This window comes from Lingula anatina, chromosome 8 (genome assembly GCF_051362555.1).
Source record: "Lingula anatina isolate TDL-2025a chromosome 8, LinAna3.0, whole genome shotgun sequence".
In the NCBI taxonomy this organism is placed as follows: Eukaryota; Metazoa; Brachiopoda; class Lingulata; order Lingulida; family Lingulidae; genus Lingula; species Lingula anatina.
The window spans coordinates 5,712,317-5,728,926 of record NC_141774.1 but is presented as its reverse complement, the minus strand read 5'-3'; the positions used below and the strand labels follow the sequence as shown (position 1 = coordinate 5,728,926).

The 16,610-nt window shown below is 36.0% G+C and overlaps 3 protein-coding genes and 1 long non-coding RNA gene across 7 annotated transcripts; 3 read left to right on the top strand and 1 right to left on the bottom strand.

Annotated features, from left to right (window-relative positions):
- Positions 1 to 745: 745 nt before the first annotated feature.
- On the bottom strand, positions 746 to 8,256 carry LOC106154193 (dihydrolipoyllysine-residue acetyltransferase component of pyruvate dehydrogenase complex, mitochondrial). Of its 2 annotated transcripts, XM_086994564.1 has the most exons (10): positions 8,084 to 8,256; positions 7,262 to 7,431; positions 6,783 to 6,919; positions 5,558 to 5,860; positions 4,933 to 5,162; positions 4,453 to 4,593; positions 3,956 to 4,037; positions 3,513 to 3,593; positions 2,734 to 2,873; positions 746 to 2,251 (listed from the first exon to the last, which is right to left on the bottom strand). In XM_086994564.1, the coding sequence occupies exons 1-10, from the start codon at positions 8,206 to 8,208 to the stop codon at positions 2,122 to 2,124; spliced, it is 1,539 nt and encodes a 512-aa protein (XP_086850690.1). In that variant the 5' UTR covers positions 8,209 to 8,256; the 3' UTR covers positions 746 to 2,121. The 2 variants fall into 2 exon arrangements, with proteins under 2 accessions (XP_086850690.1, XP_086850691.1); XM_086994565.1 differs by lacking the exons at positions 746 to 2,251; positions 2,734 to 2,873 and adding an exon at positions 2,913 to 2,966.
- LOC106171198 (uncharacterized) lies at positions 8,160 to 11,341 on the top strand. 2 transcript variants are annotated; one of them, XM_086994566.1, is made up of 4 exons: positions 8,160 to 8,295; positions 9,091 to 9,171; positions 10,068 to 10,311; positions 10,668 to 11,341. In XM_086994566.1, exons 1-4 carry the CDS (start codon positions 8,262 to 8,264, stop codon positions 10,768 to 10,770), a joined length of 462 nt encoding a protein of 153 aa, XP_086850692.1. In that variant the 5' UTR covers positions 8,160 to 8,261; the 3' UTR covers positions 10,771 to 11,341. The 2 variants fall into 2 exon arrangements, with proteins under 2 accessions (XP_086850692.1, XP_013406873.2); XM_013551419.2 differs by lacking the exon at positions 8,160 to 8,295 and adding an exon at positions 8,496 to 8,647.
- A 907-nt stretch (positions 11,342 to 12,248) lies between these two features.
- LOC147760256 (uncharacterized) lies at positions 12,249 to 14,141 on the top strand. Of its 2 annotated transcripts, none has more exons than XR_015330898.1 (3): positions 12,249 to 12,309; positions 12,596 to 12,987; positions 13,619 to 14,141. It is a non-coding gene; the product is annotated as an uncharacterized LOC147760256 (long non-coding RNA). The 2 variants fall into 2 exon arrangements; XR_015330899.1 differs by lacking the exon at positions 13,619 to 14,141 and adding an exon at positions 13,296 to 13,336.
- A 23-nt stretch (positions 14,142 to 14,164) lies between these two features.
- On the top strand, positions 14,165 to 16,610 carry LOC147760255 (uncharacterized). The gene is made up of 2 exons (XM_086994567.1): positions 14,165 to 15,844; positions 16,058 to 16,610. Exons 1-2 carry the CDS (start codon positions 15,736 to 15,738, stop codon positions 16,309 to 16,311), a joined length of 363 nt encoding a protein of 120 aa, XP_086850693.1. The 5' UTR covers positions 14,165 to 15,735; the 3' UTR covers positions 16,312 to 16,610.

Genomic DNA, 16,610 nt, shown 5'->3' with positions numbered 1-16,610 from the left:
ACAACATGACTTAACAACCCCATTCTATAATTATATAATTCAGAAATTTGGTCTCAAACGTGGTACGTGAAAACATGTAAATGTCGGTGTATTACGTGAAAATCTTTTCAAAATTATCAAGAGGCCATCATTTAAGTTTGAGGAAATTGAACAGTGTAAAAAATTATGCCATTGGAAAATTGTCCTCAGACAAAATTTTCTTTTTTACTGTAATATCCAGATTCTCTTATTATATGGAGCCCTTGTCCACCTTGTGAGGGCAGACACAAGGTTAAAAGTAATGGGTGCCCCCCCCCCCCCCCCCCCTTCTAAATATGGCACTCGGTAACCAGTCAGGTTATGATTGATTTGAGCGACAATCTAATTGATAAAATTGTGCAAAAATTTGTCTCATTTAACATTCACTTATGTAGTTCTCAATCTGTTCTAGAATATTTAGAGTATTTACAGTTTAAAAGTTCTTTTGTAATGAATGTAACAGTTTGAGAACTGTTTTTGGGAAGTACTTCAGAATATGTCCTAGAGGCTAGAACAGATGAAGAGTATGATGTTCTAAGACAGATTGAGAACAGTAAATTGAGCCGAGATTTAATTACTGTGCCCCTGCAGGGACGATGCGTGAGGAGGCACGTGAGAGGCATGTAAGAGGCAGAGAGACCACCAATGCTTTTCGAAATAGAAGGTACAAAAAGCTGTTGCCACAAGTCTAAGCTATTAAAACACCAGTTAAGCCAAAATCTGCCAGTAACTGTTTTTAAAATGTATATTTATTATTTTCCTTTGAAGTTTTTCAGTAAATTCAAACAAATACCCCATGCAGTATACATATATATACTAGAACTACCATCACTGCTATAACCAACAATGGGGAACATAATTATGCTCCCTAGGTGGCAGTAATGAGCAAGATACACCAAATGCTGAGCCTATGAGGCAAGACATTAAAACAACAAATTTAAGCCTCAGTGGCCACCAGTGTTACAACTAGAGATTCACCGAACGTACTGTACACTTAAATAAATGTAAAAGCAAATAATGGATTTGTTGAAGTACATATTATTATGACCAGTATTTGCAAATTCTATTCAATGGATGGAGTCCGTGAGATGATGTACTGGTGTTTTCTTAATAATGCTTTTTCCAACCTAAACAATAAACTGCATACCTCATAGCATACATTAAAAGTGAACTCTATGTAAGCTGTACATCAGTGCATATTAAGTAGTCATCTGTACAACGGATTTAAGCCAGATTCGTATGACGACATTTCACATGGTTTTTCTTCTTTCCAAGAACTATATATATATATATATACTGGAACGTGTGCATACACTGTACATCGTTTAAAGCATTCATTCACAGAAAAATTAGAATTTTCTCATTTTTTAACCATGAGTTTCACGTTCATTGTATGTCAAATCCTTTGTTTTCATATCAAAGTGCAATTGAAAATGAATAAATTTTACGGCATCAGCTCAAAACTTCGGACTATAATTTTTTCTCGTATTATCTTTAATGAATGTCAATCTCTCTATGGCATTATGCATACAACTTCCAACGACCCCCAACTTCCAATGGCCCGCACAGCAAAATGACAAAACACACGGTGCATTTCACCTGTACTTCTGTCAGCCGTTGTTGTAGAAACCAGCAATGGTCAAGCCATTTAATCTGCCATAATTTATCCAACATTCACCACTCGGGTGTGATAAGCAAAGAAGACGCCCTTTAGCTACCTCAGGTGTACAATGAGTAACAACTAGGGTTCCGTCAATTAATAAATACCTAAAATTAATGCACCTGTATTGACTTTCTCTGGACCACAGGCTTAATTCCATATCTAAACTCAACTTAAATTTTCATTCACCAATTAAAACATAAAGTATTACAAGCTTCAAGCTCAGTTGTAAAATTCTTAATAGTGTGTTACTAGACAGTATTATCTGTTTAATATAAAGATGTTCAGCTGTGGCGAGTATATGAAATAGTTTCTCTTGGTGTTGTACTCATATATGTTATATATGGATTACAGGTATATTCTAAACACCAATTAAGTCTCAGAGTTTCAATGGATACCAATTTCTAAAATATATCTTCTGCTCTGGGCAGAGGGCATAAAGTTTATATTAGCATCGTGTTTGGCTTTTCCAGATATTTCCTAAATTCGGCCAACCACTGGGCTCCTACTGCGCCATCTACAACTCTGTGATCACAGCTCAGCGTCACACTCATTACGTTAGCAGTTCTGTAGCTGGAAATGGAAACAGTTGCCATTCAATGAAGTTTTCATACCCCATACACATATATTCATTAGAGGAATCAACTGTAAATTTTTTTAATTCAAATAACTGCTTAATCAAAGCAGCATTATCATTAAAAGTTATGTCCAATGACACAATAATTAAATTTTCCAAAAGTGAGACAAATTCTCATTTGATCATAAGGCGTTCCATATCCAAGATCACTCAGAAAGTTATGATCAATAAATCCGTTTTTTGAAATTTTAAGTCACTCTCACGTGATAAAGGCTAATGAACTTCAGTTGTGACAGTAAAAAAAAAAAAAAAAATTGTGAGTTTTGTGAAAACGTGGAATTCTATATATGGGTTATCCATAGTGATTTTCTCTACATGCTTCTGTACAGAATACTGTGTTGTTAAAAAAAACCCTAAAATTTCAGAGTTCTTTTTCTTTCTATATATTTATCTTATGGTGTTTTTATAAATGACATACCCATTTTCACTGTCGGGGTCGACCACCAGTCTCTTCTCCGAGCCTCCAACAGCCAGTATACAGGCCTGAGGAGGATTGATAATGGCAGAGAAATTCTTGACGCCATACATTCCAAGATTAGAGATTGTGAAAGTGCCACCCTGCAAGAAAAAAAAATGAAATATTTCTTATAGAAAGACGGAGAAATTCTTGACGCCACACATTCAAAGATTGGAGATTGTGAAAGTGCCACCCTACAAGAAAATAATTGAAGTATTTCAAACAGAAAGGTGGAGAAATTTTTGATTTTAAGAAAATAAGTTGCTGGACCGAAAGCTCAGCAATCTTGAAAATTAGCTGGCTAGAATGCCTGCCGGTTTGGAAAACTTCTCTGCCCGTTCTAAAAGTTGTCTGCCCCGGGCAGATGGTCCAGCCTTAATTTCTAACACTGCTTGTAATAGAAAACTTATTAACTTAAAGTTATTTTCATGACATATAGAGAGGTGAATGTATACAAAACTGTAAGACCTTCACTTATTTTATGACAATGTACTCAAACTGTTACAGTAAGACCCCATTCCCAGAGATTAGATCGATCTACTTTAGATCGACCTAACTCCCTGGGGGTTCACGCTAAATAGCTGTCAGCCGAGCGAGCACGAAAGTTAATTACCCCCTTACAGCTTGTAGTAGGCGGGACTGACACTTAAGCCGGATTATCTGACAGTAATCTAGTGAGACTCCCCACGGGGATAGATCAATCTAAAAGCTCTGGGAATACGCCCTAAGAGTACTGTTACCTGAAATTCATGAGGCTGTAGTTTGCCTTCTCTGGCTTTCAAAGCGAGGGCCCCAACATCCAAGCAAATTGATGCCAAACCCTGGAATAGAAAGCCAAATATAATAATAATAATAATAATAATAATAATAACTGTGTACAATGTTATGGGCTTCAAAGCTGTTTTCTAATTATAAGTTTAAATCTGAGACACTTGGTATGGAGATAAAGATTTGTGAACTTCACGTCATGGTAAAAATTTAAGGGAGTTCACCTTTTAGTCAATGTTCAACACAATTTGCAAATTTCAATGAACATAACTCCACAACCTGCTATCTTAGCTGAAGCACCAGGTCTTACACTACTTCAACAGCTTGTTGTGTCTACCACAAATGCACCAGTTGTGACTTCATACAACTCCATTAGTTGTGACACTTTACAATTGTGTTAGTTGAGAAAATTCACCTTTTTATCAGCGTTGAACACAATGGGAGTAATAAGTCCTCCATCTGTTGCCACTGCTACATTAATGTCTACATTGGTATATCTGAAACAATAAATATGTACAATAGTAATAAACATGCACAGTAATCTAGAAAATATAATCCCTAGATAAATTGCGTTTCTGAGGATAGATTCACTGAAAATTGTAAGCCCCAAAATTGGTCTAAAATTTAACCTATTAAAATGGACTACTATGGTATTATCTTGAACTGAAAAGGACCAAATTTTTGCTCTAATATTTAACACAGATTCATAACCCTCACAGAAAGTCTCAAGTATATACCCTGATGGCTTATCAAATCCAACAAATCTGTGTCTACTGATTTCTAATGCACTGAGGTGAACCCAATTTTTTGTCTAAACTATAAGATGACTTACTGCCTAATAAATGTCTTTGTTAATTATTATATATAACTGGATTGAACAAAAATTTTGGTCTCAATTTTTAGATGACTTACTGCCTAATATATGTGTCCATCCAGGAGGAATTGGCCTCAGGAACCTTCTTACACGCCAGAGCAGCGGCCTTGATGACAAAATCATTGACAGATAATTTCACTTCCTCTTTGGAAAGAATATCATTCAACTCCTTTCGAAGTCTGCAAAGAAAACAGATAAGAAAACAAATAATATCTATAACAAGACCGGTATAAATAATATCTAGTTGATATAATTAATTATGCACTGAAACATACTCCATGATATTTCTGGTATTTTAAAAAATCACACCTGAGGAATGACCAATTCAGAGAAAGTGCAATCATTATAATCTTTCTGCTATCTGAAATCCTCCCAATATATTACCCATTATCTTCCATATTCAAAAGCTTGCTCTAAAATAATACTTGCAATAAAAAAAAAACAATCAAATAAATAAACAAAATAATAAACAAACTACCACAAATGCTGCCTATATTTTACCCATTATCAAAACTTACTCCAAAATATTATCCATGTTAATATCCACAGACAGATAGTAATGCGGTATGGTCTGTTTGGACTGCAGCAATCTCTTGGCTATAACCTGCCTCACATTGGACATGGGGATATCCACATAAGCTTGTCCAGGAAGAGGCTGTGGTGGCGGGAGAGGGGCCGCCACAGAAGGGGTGTAGTTCAGCACGTCGCTGCCTTGTATACGCCCCTCCGGTCCTGTCCCTGTCACCATCTGGTGGAAAAAAAAAGATGAATTCTCCTTTTAAGAATGAAAAGAAAAATCATTTTCTGTGGACTGACAGAGCCGGTGAGTTTTGGATGTTTTTAAAGCAAAGAACTTATTTGCCTGGAAATTTCAATCATTACTTATCAAGAAACCACATATATCCAAAAAACCATGAGCAAAATTATAGACCATTTGTGAGTTTTAATTTATTTTAGTCAATTGCAAAAGAAATGTGCTGTTTCTAAAAAGAAACTGATGGTACTGAAGTACTTGTGTAACTAATAAATATGGAACATGAAAACAAGTAAACTTTGTAGATTGTAATTCTCTCAACAGGTAAAGACAGGTATCAAGTTCTTCCACAAAATATGTCTATTTGTCTGTTCAAGATCTCTACTTACGCTCAAGTCAATATTCCTCTCTGCAGCCAGAGTCCTAGCCAAAGGTGAAGCCATCACCCTCCCTCCAGCTGGTCGGGATGGGGGTGGGGGTGGGGGTGGGGGAACGGAGCTTGCTGGCTGTGTAGGAGGGGGAGGGGGAGGAGGGGCTCCTGGCTGTGGGGGCCGGGGTGGGGGTGGAGGGGCAGGTGCTGCCGGTGCGGGCTCAGCAGCTGCAGCTGGTGCTGAAGCGGAATCTTCTTCCGATGGTTGGTAATCTTTGAATGCTTCTATGTCCTCTTTGTTCTCCACTATGATACATAGCAGCTACAAAAGACAATGAAAACAAGGTGTTAAGTACTATAACAGGGCTGAAACGATGTTTTTCATGTTCTCTACTAGGATACACAGTACTCCCTACCATAGGCAAGCTGAGTGACGAAGTCAATTCCATATATAAACTATCACAATACAGAAAAGTGTGTAGAATTACCCAGAGAAATAGCTGGGAATATGCAGTGAAAAATTCAAGTTGTGGCCCTGACAGAGAGTAAATACATAGCATAAACATAATTATAACATGTGAGGTGAGATGGCTGAGACACAACATAACCGTTGCCAAGTTTAGTGTGTTCTTTACTGTGATTAACCTCCATCTATACTTAAGTCCAGCCTAGAAATTACAATTCAAGTAAGTGTATAGAATTACCCACAAACATAGCTGTGAATAATCAGTGTAGTGAATAATCAGTCTGGGGATCTGGTAGAGGGTTGATACATAGCACCTTACACCTAACCATGTGCTAGTTGAGATGACTGAGACAAATTCTGGCTAAGACACATTACAGTTACTGTGTTAGGTGAAATTTAATGATCAGGCAAGGGGCTGAAATAGGGAGTACATTTCATTTTACTATGAATACAGGATCCACATCCTTGAAAAAATCAGATGAAAAGGCTAACTTATACTCAGCAACATTTTAGCCAGCTTGTACTTTTGGCAGCAATTTTAGCAGTTTGAAAACCTGTTTATTTTTATTTTTTTTTGTTGAAGACAAAAGATGGGGGATACGTTTCAAAACTGTATGCTGTTTTAATTCACTCAGGGATGAGACTGTCATTTAGTTTAAAAATTTGACATGGGGTTCAGGGGGCCCCCTGGGCCAATGTCTGAAATGTCCCAAAATGTCTGAAATCTGCTAATTGTAGGAAAAATCTTATCCCTGTTTACTACATCACAATATCTTACCTTGCCTACAGGTACCTCCTTAGCACCTGCTTCAATGAGAATCTTGGCTAGGTATCCCTCTTCTGGTGTCTCAAACCCCATTGTGGCCTTGTCTGTCTCTATCTCTGCTAAGAGGTCTCCTTCTGAAACCTGATCACCTGGAAGAAAAATACAGTAAAAATATTAATTCATTATCATCATCATCATCATCATATTATTATTATTATTATTATTATTATCATCATCATCATAATCATCATCATCATCATTTAATAAATCATATTCAACTCTGTTCACCAACTGAAATTTTACAAAAATCTGCACAAGCAGGTTAGTATTTATACCACATCTCAAATGACCGTTCGACAACTTTGGAAAGTAAAAAAAATAAATAAAAATAAAAAAATAATAATAATAATAATAAAAAAATGAAACCTCCATTATAACGTCAAGAAACTGAACATCCCAATGAAGCTATCCTCGTAAATACATTAGCATACCTTCTTTCTTTCCCCAGCTGACTATGTTGCCCACTTCCATGGTAGGAGAGAGGGCGGGGAGGGGCACCTTGAAGTGATCTGGTAGATCTGAGCTGTAATATCGCCTTGGTTGACACTGACTGTGGCATGTAAGGAAAGTCTGTCCTGGCTGTCCATGTTTGGATACAAGACTGAAAAAAACAGAGCAATATTGTGAGGGTCACATAAGAGGAAAATAAAAGCTAATTTGTGACATATAACACTGCTGGGTTCATGAGAACAAGCATTCTTACTCTCAATAATGTAATATTAGTAACTTGGAGCTTACATAATGCATGGGATGACAGATTTTATTTTATGTATAAACAGGCAGTGCTGTGAAACATGTTTCCTAGATGTCCATTTTAAATACATTCTGGACAAGAATATTTTTAATGCCTGGATACAAGAAACAATATTTTTGGCATTAAGTCCTAATTTGAATGGGGTCTTGGTAAAAATACCAGTACTTCATCTCACAATTTTTAATGGTGTTTTCAACTTAAATACTGATTATTTTTGCAAGAAAAACTATTAAGTGAAAATCTAATTACAATCCAAAGCACAAAAACGATCGACAGCTAAGCGCTGAAATGTCAATGTCACTTATCGACAGCGTTATTTGTGAGACACAAAACTTACAGTTCTAAACAGTTGGTGAAAACAATGAACTTTTGAATATTTAAGAAAACAATCATTTTGTGACATTATAGTCTTCACTCTTGCACAGAAAAAAATATCACAGACACTCAACACCACTCAACCGGCTTGTATCTTTTTCTCGAGACGTGACTTCTCACTCACCTTGAACTTATATGACGATTTCTACTACATGTCGTGCACAATGAACGGGTTGCAGCGACCCTAGAAACTCGCTGTACGTTAAGCTGCCTGGCAACAGTACGCACTAATGAAGAAGATCGCAACATGATGTCAATTTAGAGCAGACTTTTTGCCTGCATTGACGATCCGTCTGCTGGGAATGGCGTCTAGCCTCGATATCAATGGAGGTCAAGGTTGTATTACAAAATACTTAAAGAATAAAAATCCAACGACAATTTATCATATAATATATAAGAAAATCAAATGTTATAGTGTCAATTATTTTCTTTTAATATTGGTTTGTACTTATGCCCACAGACTCTTTTTATCAATTTCCTTACAACTAAATGCATATATCTGTGCTAGCTTCAAAATGTATCTCGCATTATCTCGCATATTGCGTGATTAGCGTAACCATAGACTCAACTTTCTCAGAAACTGTGAAGGATAGGTTGACCATTTATTCTTTTAACTGGATATAGATTCCTCAGATATCGGTGCAAGTTTATTTCTATGTAACAGAGGTAACAATTAGAATGCCAGCAGGTGAGTTCTTTGTATGACACAATCATTAATAAAACCAGAGGGTTGGAAAAAATAGTAAAGCCACAGACACTGAACTCTCAGACAGTGACAGTGACACCCTGAAACACATGTAGTTGCATTAAAATGGAAGTAAATGCTGATTGCTGTAAATACTTTAATAGTTAAAGCGATTTTTTTTATCAGTTTATTGGTACATACCAATGTAGGACAGCAGATGGCTTTGCAGAAAAAATATTCTGTACACTGTAACAAGAAAGAAGACGTAGCCTGAAGCTGTTAAACTTACTAATTTATAATTTAATAGGGGCGTACTGGAGAAATTATTTTCCAGTCTGCAGTACACCCTTTCTAAATTTTACTAGTAGTTCTAACTGTTTGATATACAGAAACGTGTAAATTAGAACAAAAAATTTAATTAATATCGCTTATTTTTTAAAACTCAGATAAGAAAAAAGAACGCAAAGGAGATGCCACGCCTGTTGTCTTGAAAGGTATCTACATATTTCCCAATGGAGACAAGTATGGTAGGTATAAGTTAGCATTAAACTATTTTTGTATTATCAGAGAGAGAGAGAATGTGTCTTTATCTGTGTGTGTGTGAGAGAGAGAGACAGAGAGAGAGAGAATGTGCCTTTGTGTGTGTGAGAGAGAGAGAGAGAGAGAGACAGAGAGAGAGAGTTTATGTGTGTGTGTGTGTGTGTGTGTGTGTGTGTGTGTGTAAATGCAGGCCCATAGCCAGTAGTTTCAAAAGGGGGGTTCTTTTTCTGAAAAAGTGGACCTTTTCCCATAAAAACTTCATGTACCTAGATCAAATTTTACCCAGAGTGGACCTTTTCCCAGCAAAAGGGGCGGTTCTTTCTAACCCCCCAAACCCTCCCTGGCTACGGGCCTGAAATGTGTGGGTGTGTGTGAGTGTGTGTGTGTGTGTGAGAGTTTATATGTGTGTGTACTGGTAAATGTGTGTGTGTAAATGTGTGTGTGTGCATGTGTGTGTGTGTGTGTGTGAGAGAGAGTTTATGTGTGTGTGTACCGGTAAATGTGTGTGTGTAAATGTGTGTGTGCATGTGTGTGTGTGTGTGAGAGAGAGAGAGGTAATATAGAGGGACATAGTTATGAAAAATTATATATATATATATATATATATATATATATATATATATATATATATATATCACCTGCTCAGTGAATATAAAACACCAGGGATAGTTTTACTGTAATTAATACCATTTTGCAGGGTACAGGGATAAAAAAAAATATATTGCTTGGTTTATCTCATTTTTGTTGTTTTGGGAAAAAGATCTGCCACAGTAGTTTGTTAATTATTTCATAACAAAGGTAAGGTTTATTTTCTTTTTTTATATATATATATTTATCCAATTATTTTCATTTATTTATTTACTTAATTTGTTAATTATTTTAGATGGTGAATACACAAATAAAGAAGATGGCACTATCATACGCAATGGTCCAGGGTCCCACTTCACCAGTGAAGGTGTCGCGTATCATGGTGACTGGAAGGATGACAAAATGACAGGCAAGGGGAGACTGGAGCACCCCTCTGGCGCCATCTATGAGGGAGATTTTGTGAACAACCAGTTTCATGGTACAGGACGATATACGTGGCCCAATGGTTCCTTCTATGAGGGACCTTTTGTTGAGAACAGGTGTGAGATTGTATATTATCATATTTAATTCAAGTATTTTATTTACTTATTTTTTTTTTTTTTTTGGTAGATAAAATACTAAAATAATTAGATACAGTCACTGTGGTAAAAAGCCTGATTATAATATTTTGATGACAAATATGTGAAAAAACATGCATTTGCTTATATTTTGAGAATACTTTTAAAATTTAATTATTTAAAAATGTATATTTTTTTAACTGAAAAGTTGAAGTTACACAGGGGTATACCAAAATAAAATGAGCTATAATAGATACACAATAAGATTTTACTTGAAATTTTACAAATATTCTGTTAGATTTAAATGGATTTCAGATGTTTTTTCATTTCATTTTCAGACTTGAGGGAGAGGGAGAATTCACAGACACAGACAGTCAAGTATGGGCAGGCACATTTAGGTATAAAGCTGCTCCAAGTTTAAGGTTCAAGTTGAGGCTTTGACATTTTGCTAGCTGCGCCTTTGGGACATTCCATTAACCTCTATACAGTGTGTCATCTTTTTCCTTCAGACACTGTGACAGCTGTGACCTTGACATTATAACAGCTGTGGCTTTAAAGATATGTGTCAGCCGTGACCTTAGCATAAGATTTAGCTGTAAAATTGCACAAGCTGCTCACTTGGAAATACTGTCAAGCATACTTTTACAACATATGCTCAACAAGTCACCTCCCAAGTCCAGGATAAAATGAAAAAACTTCCAACAGTAAAACAAGCTGCAATAAATTGAGACTGCCATCTGTGAAAATTAATGCTGGCTTCACCAGCATTTTTAGTGGGGATTTGATATTGGCCCAGTTTTGACAACAATTTGTGTGACAGCTTTAACAGATACTGTTCTTTGTAAATTAAATGAAACAATGACGTAACAGGATTTTTTTTATTCATTTGAACTTCTCATCATAATTGTTATGTACATTTTTACATGCAGATTATATGTATTTAAATAAAAACAAGGCAGCAAAGCTGTCAAATGTACAGACAAAAAACAGAAAATAAAAATGCAGAAAACAGGTCATTTTTTCACTTAGAAAATACCAGAATGAAAAAAATGAAAATTTCACAAAAAAATGCATAAATTCAATAAAAATGATAATCCAATAGAGCTGTTTTTCTAATTTGAGCTGTATGTCAATCCTAAGAATCATTCTTGTAATCAAAAAAATAATAAGTAATACAGTTTTCTTTTCATAACTGTAAATGGAACTACATGTATCTACATGCATAGTGCAGTAGCACTAGCCCCATCACTCATGCCTAAGCATCCCGTGTAGGGATATCGGTCATTAAAGTAGTTTGATAACAGATGGTTGTCTTGTTGTGTCTTCATAATTGTACATAGTGTCAGAAGCAGGATTATAAACCTGTTTGCAGGACAAGTCCAAGTAAAAAAAAGGGCAAAAGAAGATGGCAGCAGGTCTCAGAAAGCCAGTACTGCTGTCATTTGAAGGGAACCTTCAGCAAAATTGGAGAACTTTCATCTGAGAATATGACATCTACATCCATGCATGCTACAACAAGAAAACAAGTAAGGAGAAAGCTTACATGCTCTTAATTATATTTAACTCATTTGGTCTGTCAGAAGAGGATCAGAAAAAAATTAGACACTGTCATTGAGAAATTTGATGCATATTTTCTTGCCCCAGTGCTCAGTTCTATAGACGTGATCAGAAACCGTTCGTGAGAACATTGTATGATATGGCTGATCTGAGCAAAAAACTGCCATATTTTAAAGCTCGATTGTAAAAATATGGAAAGAGTAATGTTGAAACTATTTCTGGACAGTGATTTCTCAGAGATGAACATAATATGAGGTTGGTCATATGAGCACATTTTTCAAAGTGCAAATGCACTGTTTTATTAGGGAGGTTTAGCAAACGACGAACAACGAAGACGAAGGACGAACATGTGCACTACGTCATCGTTTTTCGTAGTTCGTTCTTCCAAGCTACGAAGATTTTAGGAAATCCTCGTCGAAAAAAGTAAGTACGAATTGAGGTCTTTCACACATTAATACACTTTTGATACGCGTTAAACTACTTTTACTGGTAAATGAACATATGTTTCTTTGTATGATTGCCTGCAGGTTGGTTTAACTTAAGTGAAAACGGATATAAAATCGTTACAAACTGAGCACGTTTCTCACCCTGCTCGCTGGGCGCCATTTTTCACTTAGTAATGCAGATGGCCACAAACTGTTTGGAATAACTTGACTTGGGGGGGGGGCGTTTATAACTGACACAATTTCTTAAAGTACTTTTATTTCAGTCATAGAATGTCTGCTCAGTATAACACAGAACTTGACACGGCAATGATGCGGATAGTGGTATCCAACAAGATTGACTGTGGCAGGGGGAAAGGGGATTGGATGAAAGTTACAGAAATGATGAATGAATAACCTTGCGCGCGTTATACGTCACAGGTCTTGTGTAACTACCCACGTGCTACGATTTTTCCCTTGGGGGGGCAGCAAGCGGCCATTTTGTACAGGAGCAATGTATAGATGGGTGAAAACGATACGTTGTTTTTAACCAAAAACGATGTCCCCAGGGCGAAACTGCCAACACCAAAAGTAAAGGAGCATACCAGCGTTGTTATGAAACGATGTGGTTAGCCTGTCAGTGACGAGTTAGGGAGAAAAGAGCAGCACTGATAGCAAGGTACTGTATACACGTGAACCGGCAAAGTTAATGATGATTTCATGTTGCAAAAGCATAATTAAATGAGTTAGTTATTTTCCACACGATATTATTTGAATAGCAGATACGTAAATCAAACTAACAACAATAAACATTTTTGATGACATTGAAAATCAAAACCTGCGGTGCACGATAGGTTGGGGAGGACACTGCCACAGCAAGTAATGCATGAATTTTGTTACACAACACCATATGCTTGTGTCATTGTTAACTCTGTGGTATTATTACTCAATTTACTGCTCAAATTAATACCTGATATTATTTCTCAGGCTACCAAGTACAAATCAACTTATTTTGTGGCAATTGACCTCCATGTTCTATCTTGTGTGCAGGTTGTTTATTATTATTATTATTTGTTCAAGCACATTTTAATAAAGTGTCTATGCTTTAACAAGAGAAATTTATGCTGAAGTTTAAAAGATTAAATCATCAGTAGTATGTACAATTAAAGCTATTAATTTGATTATGCATATTTGATTTTCAATTATCTTGATTATCATATGAGGTTTCTGCATTTTTCTCTTGCCCTCGAATCAATATCTAACAAGTAAATTGATAGTGCATTATTACAATTTTTGCTTTATACTTTCAGATGTAAAAACTGTGTAGCAGTTGGTAAAGTTGTAGAGATTGATGTGAGCATATAGATCAGAGGAAATGGTATTAGAGAAACTAGGAGGACAAGACATAGATAATGTACTAGTAGATCCATCATCACAGCAAGGATAGATGGTGTGATCTTGATCCTGAAGCTATGCCACAAGTTTTCAAACTGGTTGAGTCCTTACTAAGACAAGCTGCTGCGGTGTGAATTGCAATATGTTCATTCAGGTTATACATGGCAGATTTATGACAAAAGAGACCTTCACAATATACTTCAAAGAAGTTATTCTTGCATCTATGCCTCATCAAAAGAACACAGTTACAGTGACTAGAACATTGTCTGCAAAGAGTGAGGCAGTGAAGGCTGCAATGTGCCATTGTTTTTCAGTATTAAGAATGACAGTATCTGTTATTTATTTATTTATTTTTATTTCTCATTTTTAATGGGAGGGAGACTCACTTTGTTCTTTCTATGCCCATTCAGTTAAGGGTTGATGGCAATATATGGTAAATCTGTCACGCCTGGATGTAGAATTTCTCTGGCTCAAATTTCTACATTTATTGGGTGCATTATGAAGTTTCCTGACTGATTAATGAGGTTACTTGTAGAAATACCTTGCTTACACACATTTTGTGATATTTTTACTACCTTATACATATGATTATTCACATCTCATCAGTGGTGTGTGAAAGGTACTTGGTATTTGCATTTTAGAACTGTAGATCTGTGTACCAGCAGGGTTATATTTCATATATCTGCGAATGTTTCTTAAAATAAGCTTCATGTTTGATAATTAATTGGTTTGAAATAAATAAATAAATAAATAACCCAAATAAAATCAATTCATTTTATGTTTCACATAATTTGTTTTTATTATTCTTCTAAGCATTTAATCATAACATCTCCCATCATTATACTGTTATTGTGTAATAACATTGAAAGTTTCCAAGTTTTTATTAACAGGTTGATGCTAACGTATTACAAATGAATGTAAGCATAAAAGCATATTTCCTTACTCAAATGTATCAAACAGTACCACTGGCATAATACCGGTAAAGATACAGGTAAAGATGACAGCATTGATAACTGGGTTTACAGCGCTGTTAGTGCAGCTTGGTTAGTGTCAGATTGTTATCTGATAAAGTTTGCTACTAGTACCTGAGAACAAAAGGTCTGGCACTTGACAATCAAGTTGATAAAATCACAAAACACCTGTAGAAAATAGAGTATACCCTGTACCTGCCCAACATTGATTTGTTCAGATTCTTGACTAAGGGGTGCGTTACAGGTGTCAAGGGCCAAGACTTGAACTTAGGGGGTTTGGCATGTCACTGGGCATTACCCCCGATTTCTGTCCAAATCTAATAAAGCCTCAGTTGCTTAACTTTCTCCAAATTTCCAATATCTACCGGTTGTGTTGTTTAATGCTTGGGGTCTCTTCTCTGGCGGCGGTTAATTGGGGACACCTGTGCGGCCTGTCAACGCACCTAGATTCACTTTTGCCGCTGCCATATTTTCAATTGCCGTAAATATCAAATTCATGAATAGAATAAGGAAAAATGACAGTTATGAAAAAAAATGTTTGGAAGTACCTGTCACCTTCGCCACAGTAACCATATGGGCTGTGATGCCCCCCACCACAGGCGACACCTTGCGGAGCAAGCGTGCGTAATCCAGGGTGCAACTGAAAATAACCTTGACGCGCGACCTTATTGCTTAAACAGAAAGGCCAAGGAAAAAGCGTAACTGTTCGCCAGACAAAGGAACGTGCGAAGCATTTATTAAAAATGCACAAAGAACATGAGGAAAAGTCACAAAAAGCACGAGTTTATATTGAATCTTCCTTGATGTTTGCTTTTTGTGACATTCTATTGTGTTTTTTTCTTTTTTTTGCTTTGCAAAATCCATTTAAACTTGCTATTTATTAATTTGCTTTTATTTTTTGTTTTCAGTACCCTTTGTCATATCTCCAAAATGATATATATACACACACACACACACACACACACACACACGTATATATTCCTTTTTTTTCTGTTAGAAGTGGTGTAGAAGAGACTGAAGAAAGTGAACTCAGCAGGCTTTTAACAGACTGGATCGTATTGATGGAAGATGTAGACCAAGTAGAAAGGAAAGCAAAGTCTGAGAAGAAGGCTGTCACCGAGGCAAAAGGGGCTTTAGTAAGGGACCTAGCGATGTCTTCTTTTGATGACAGTAAGTATAATATAAAATATAATTCTATGGCAATAAATAATTATAGTATTTATTTTGACAGTTCTGATAAATGATACCACTTTTGAATGCTTTCATTAATTTCATCTGAGATGGTTTAAGGCATACATATTTAAAATTTGATAATTGAATATGGCATTGAGGATTTGAATAGTAATTATCATAACTGTGTTTTGTAAAAAAAATCTTTTTTAGGTGAAACTGATGCAGGAAGAGAAGGAAGCAGGAAGAGAAAATCAAGTAAAGAAAGTCAAGAACTACTTACTTTCTTAAAGGAAAAGTCAGAGCGAGACAGCAAGCTGAGGGAAGAGGAGTTGAAGCTCCAGAGAGAGCAAATGGAAATGCAGAGAAACCAGCAGCTGCAAATGTTTGAGATCATGCAATCTGTTCTTAAAAAAATAAAAACTGAGATCATGCAATCTGTTCTTAAAAAAATAAAAACTGACTAAATAAAGTTATTTTTTTTGTCTGAACACACAGGTGTTTTATGCATATTGTTACTCACTTTCTTTGGCATAAGTGTGTCTGTACATTGCTGCCTTGTTTAATTTTCCATATGGACATCTAATTATCAAACAGTGTAAGTGACTGTTTAACATGTTAAATTTTGATGTTTTGCACGGTCCCTTGTCTGACAGACAGTGACATAAGGTTAAGATGACCTTCTGGTTAAACTGGTGCATTTTGTTATTTTATTTTCTGTTCTTGAACCTTCATCTAACAATAAAAACTCTTGGGACCAAGATCA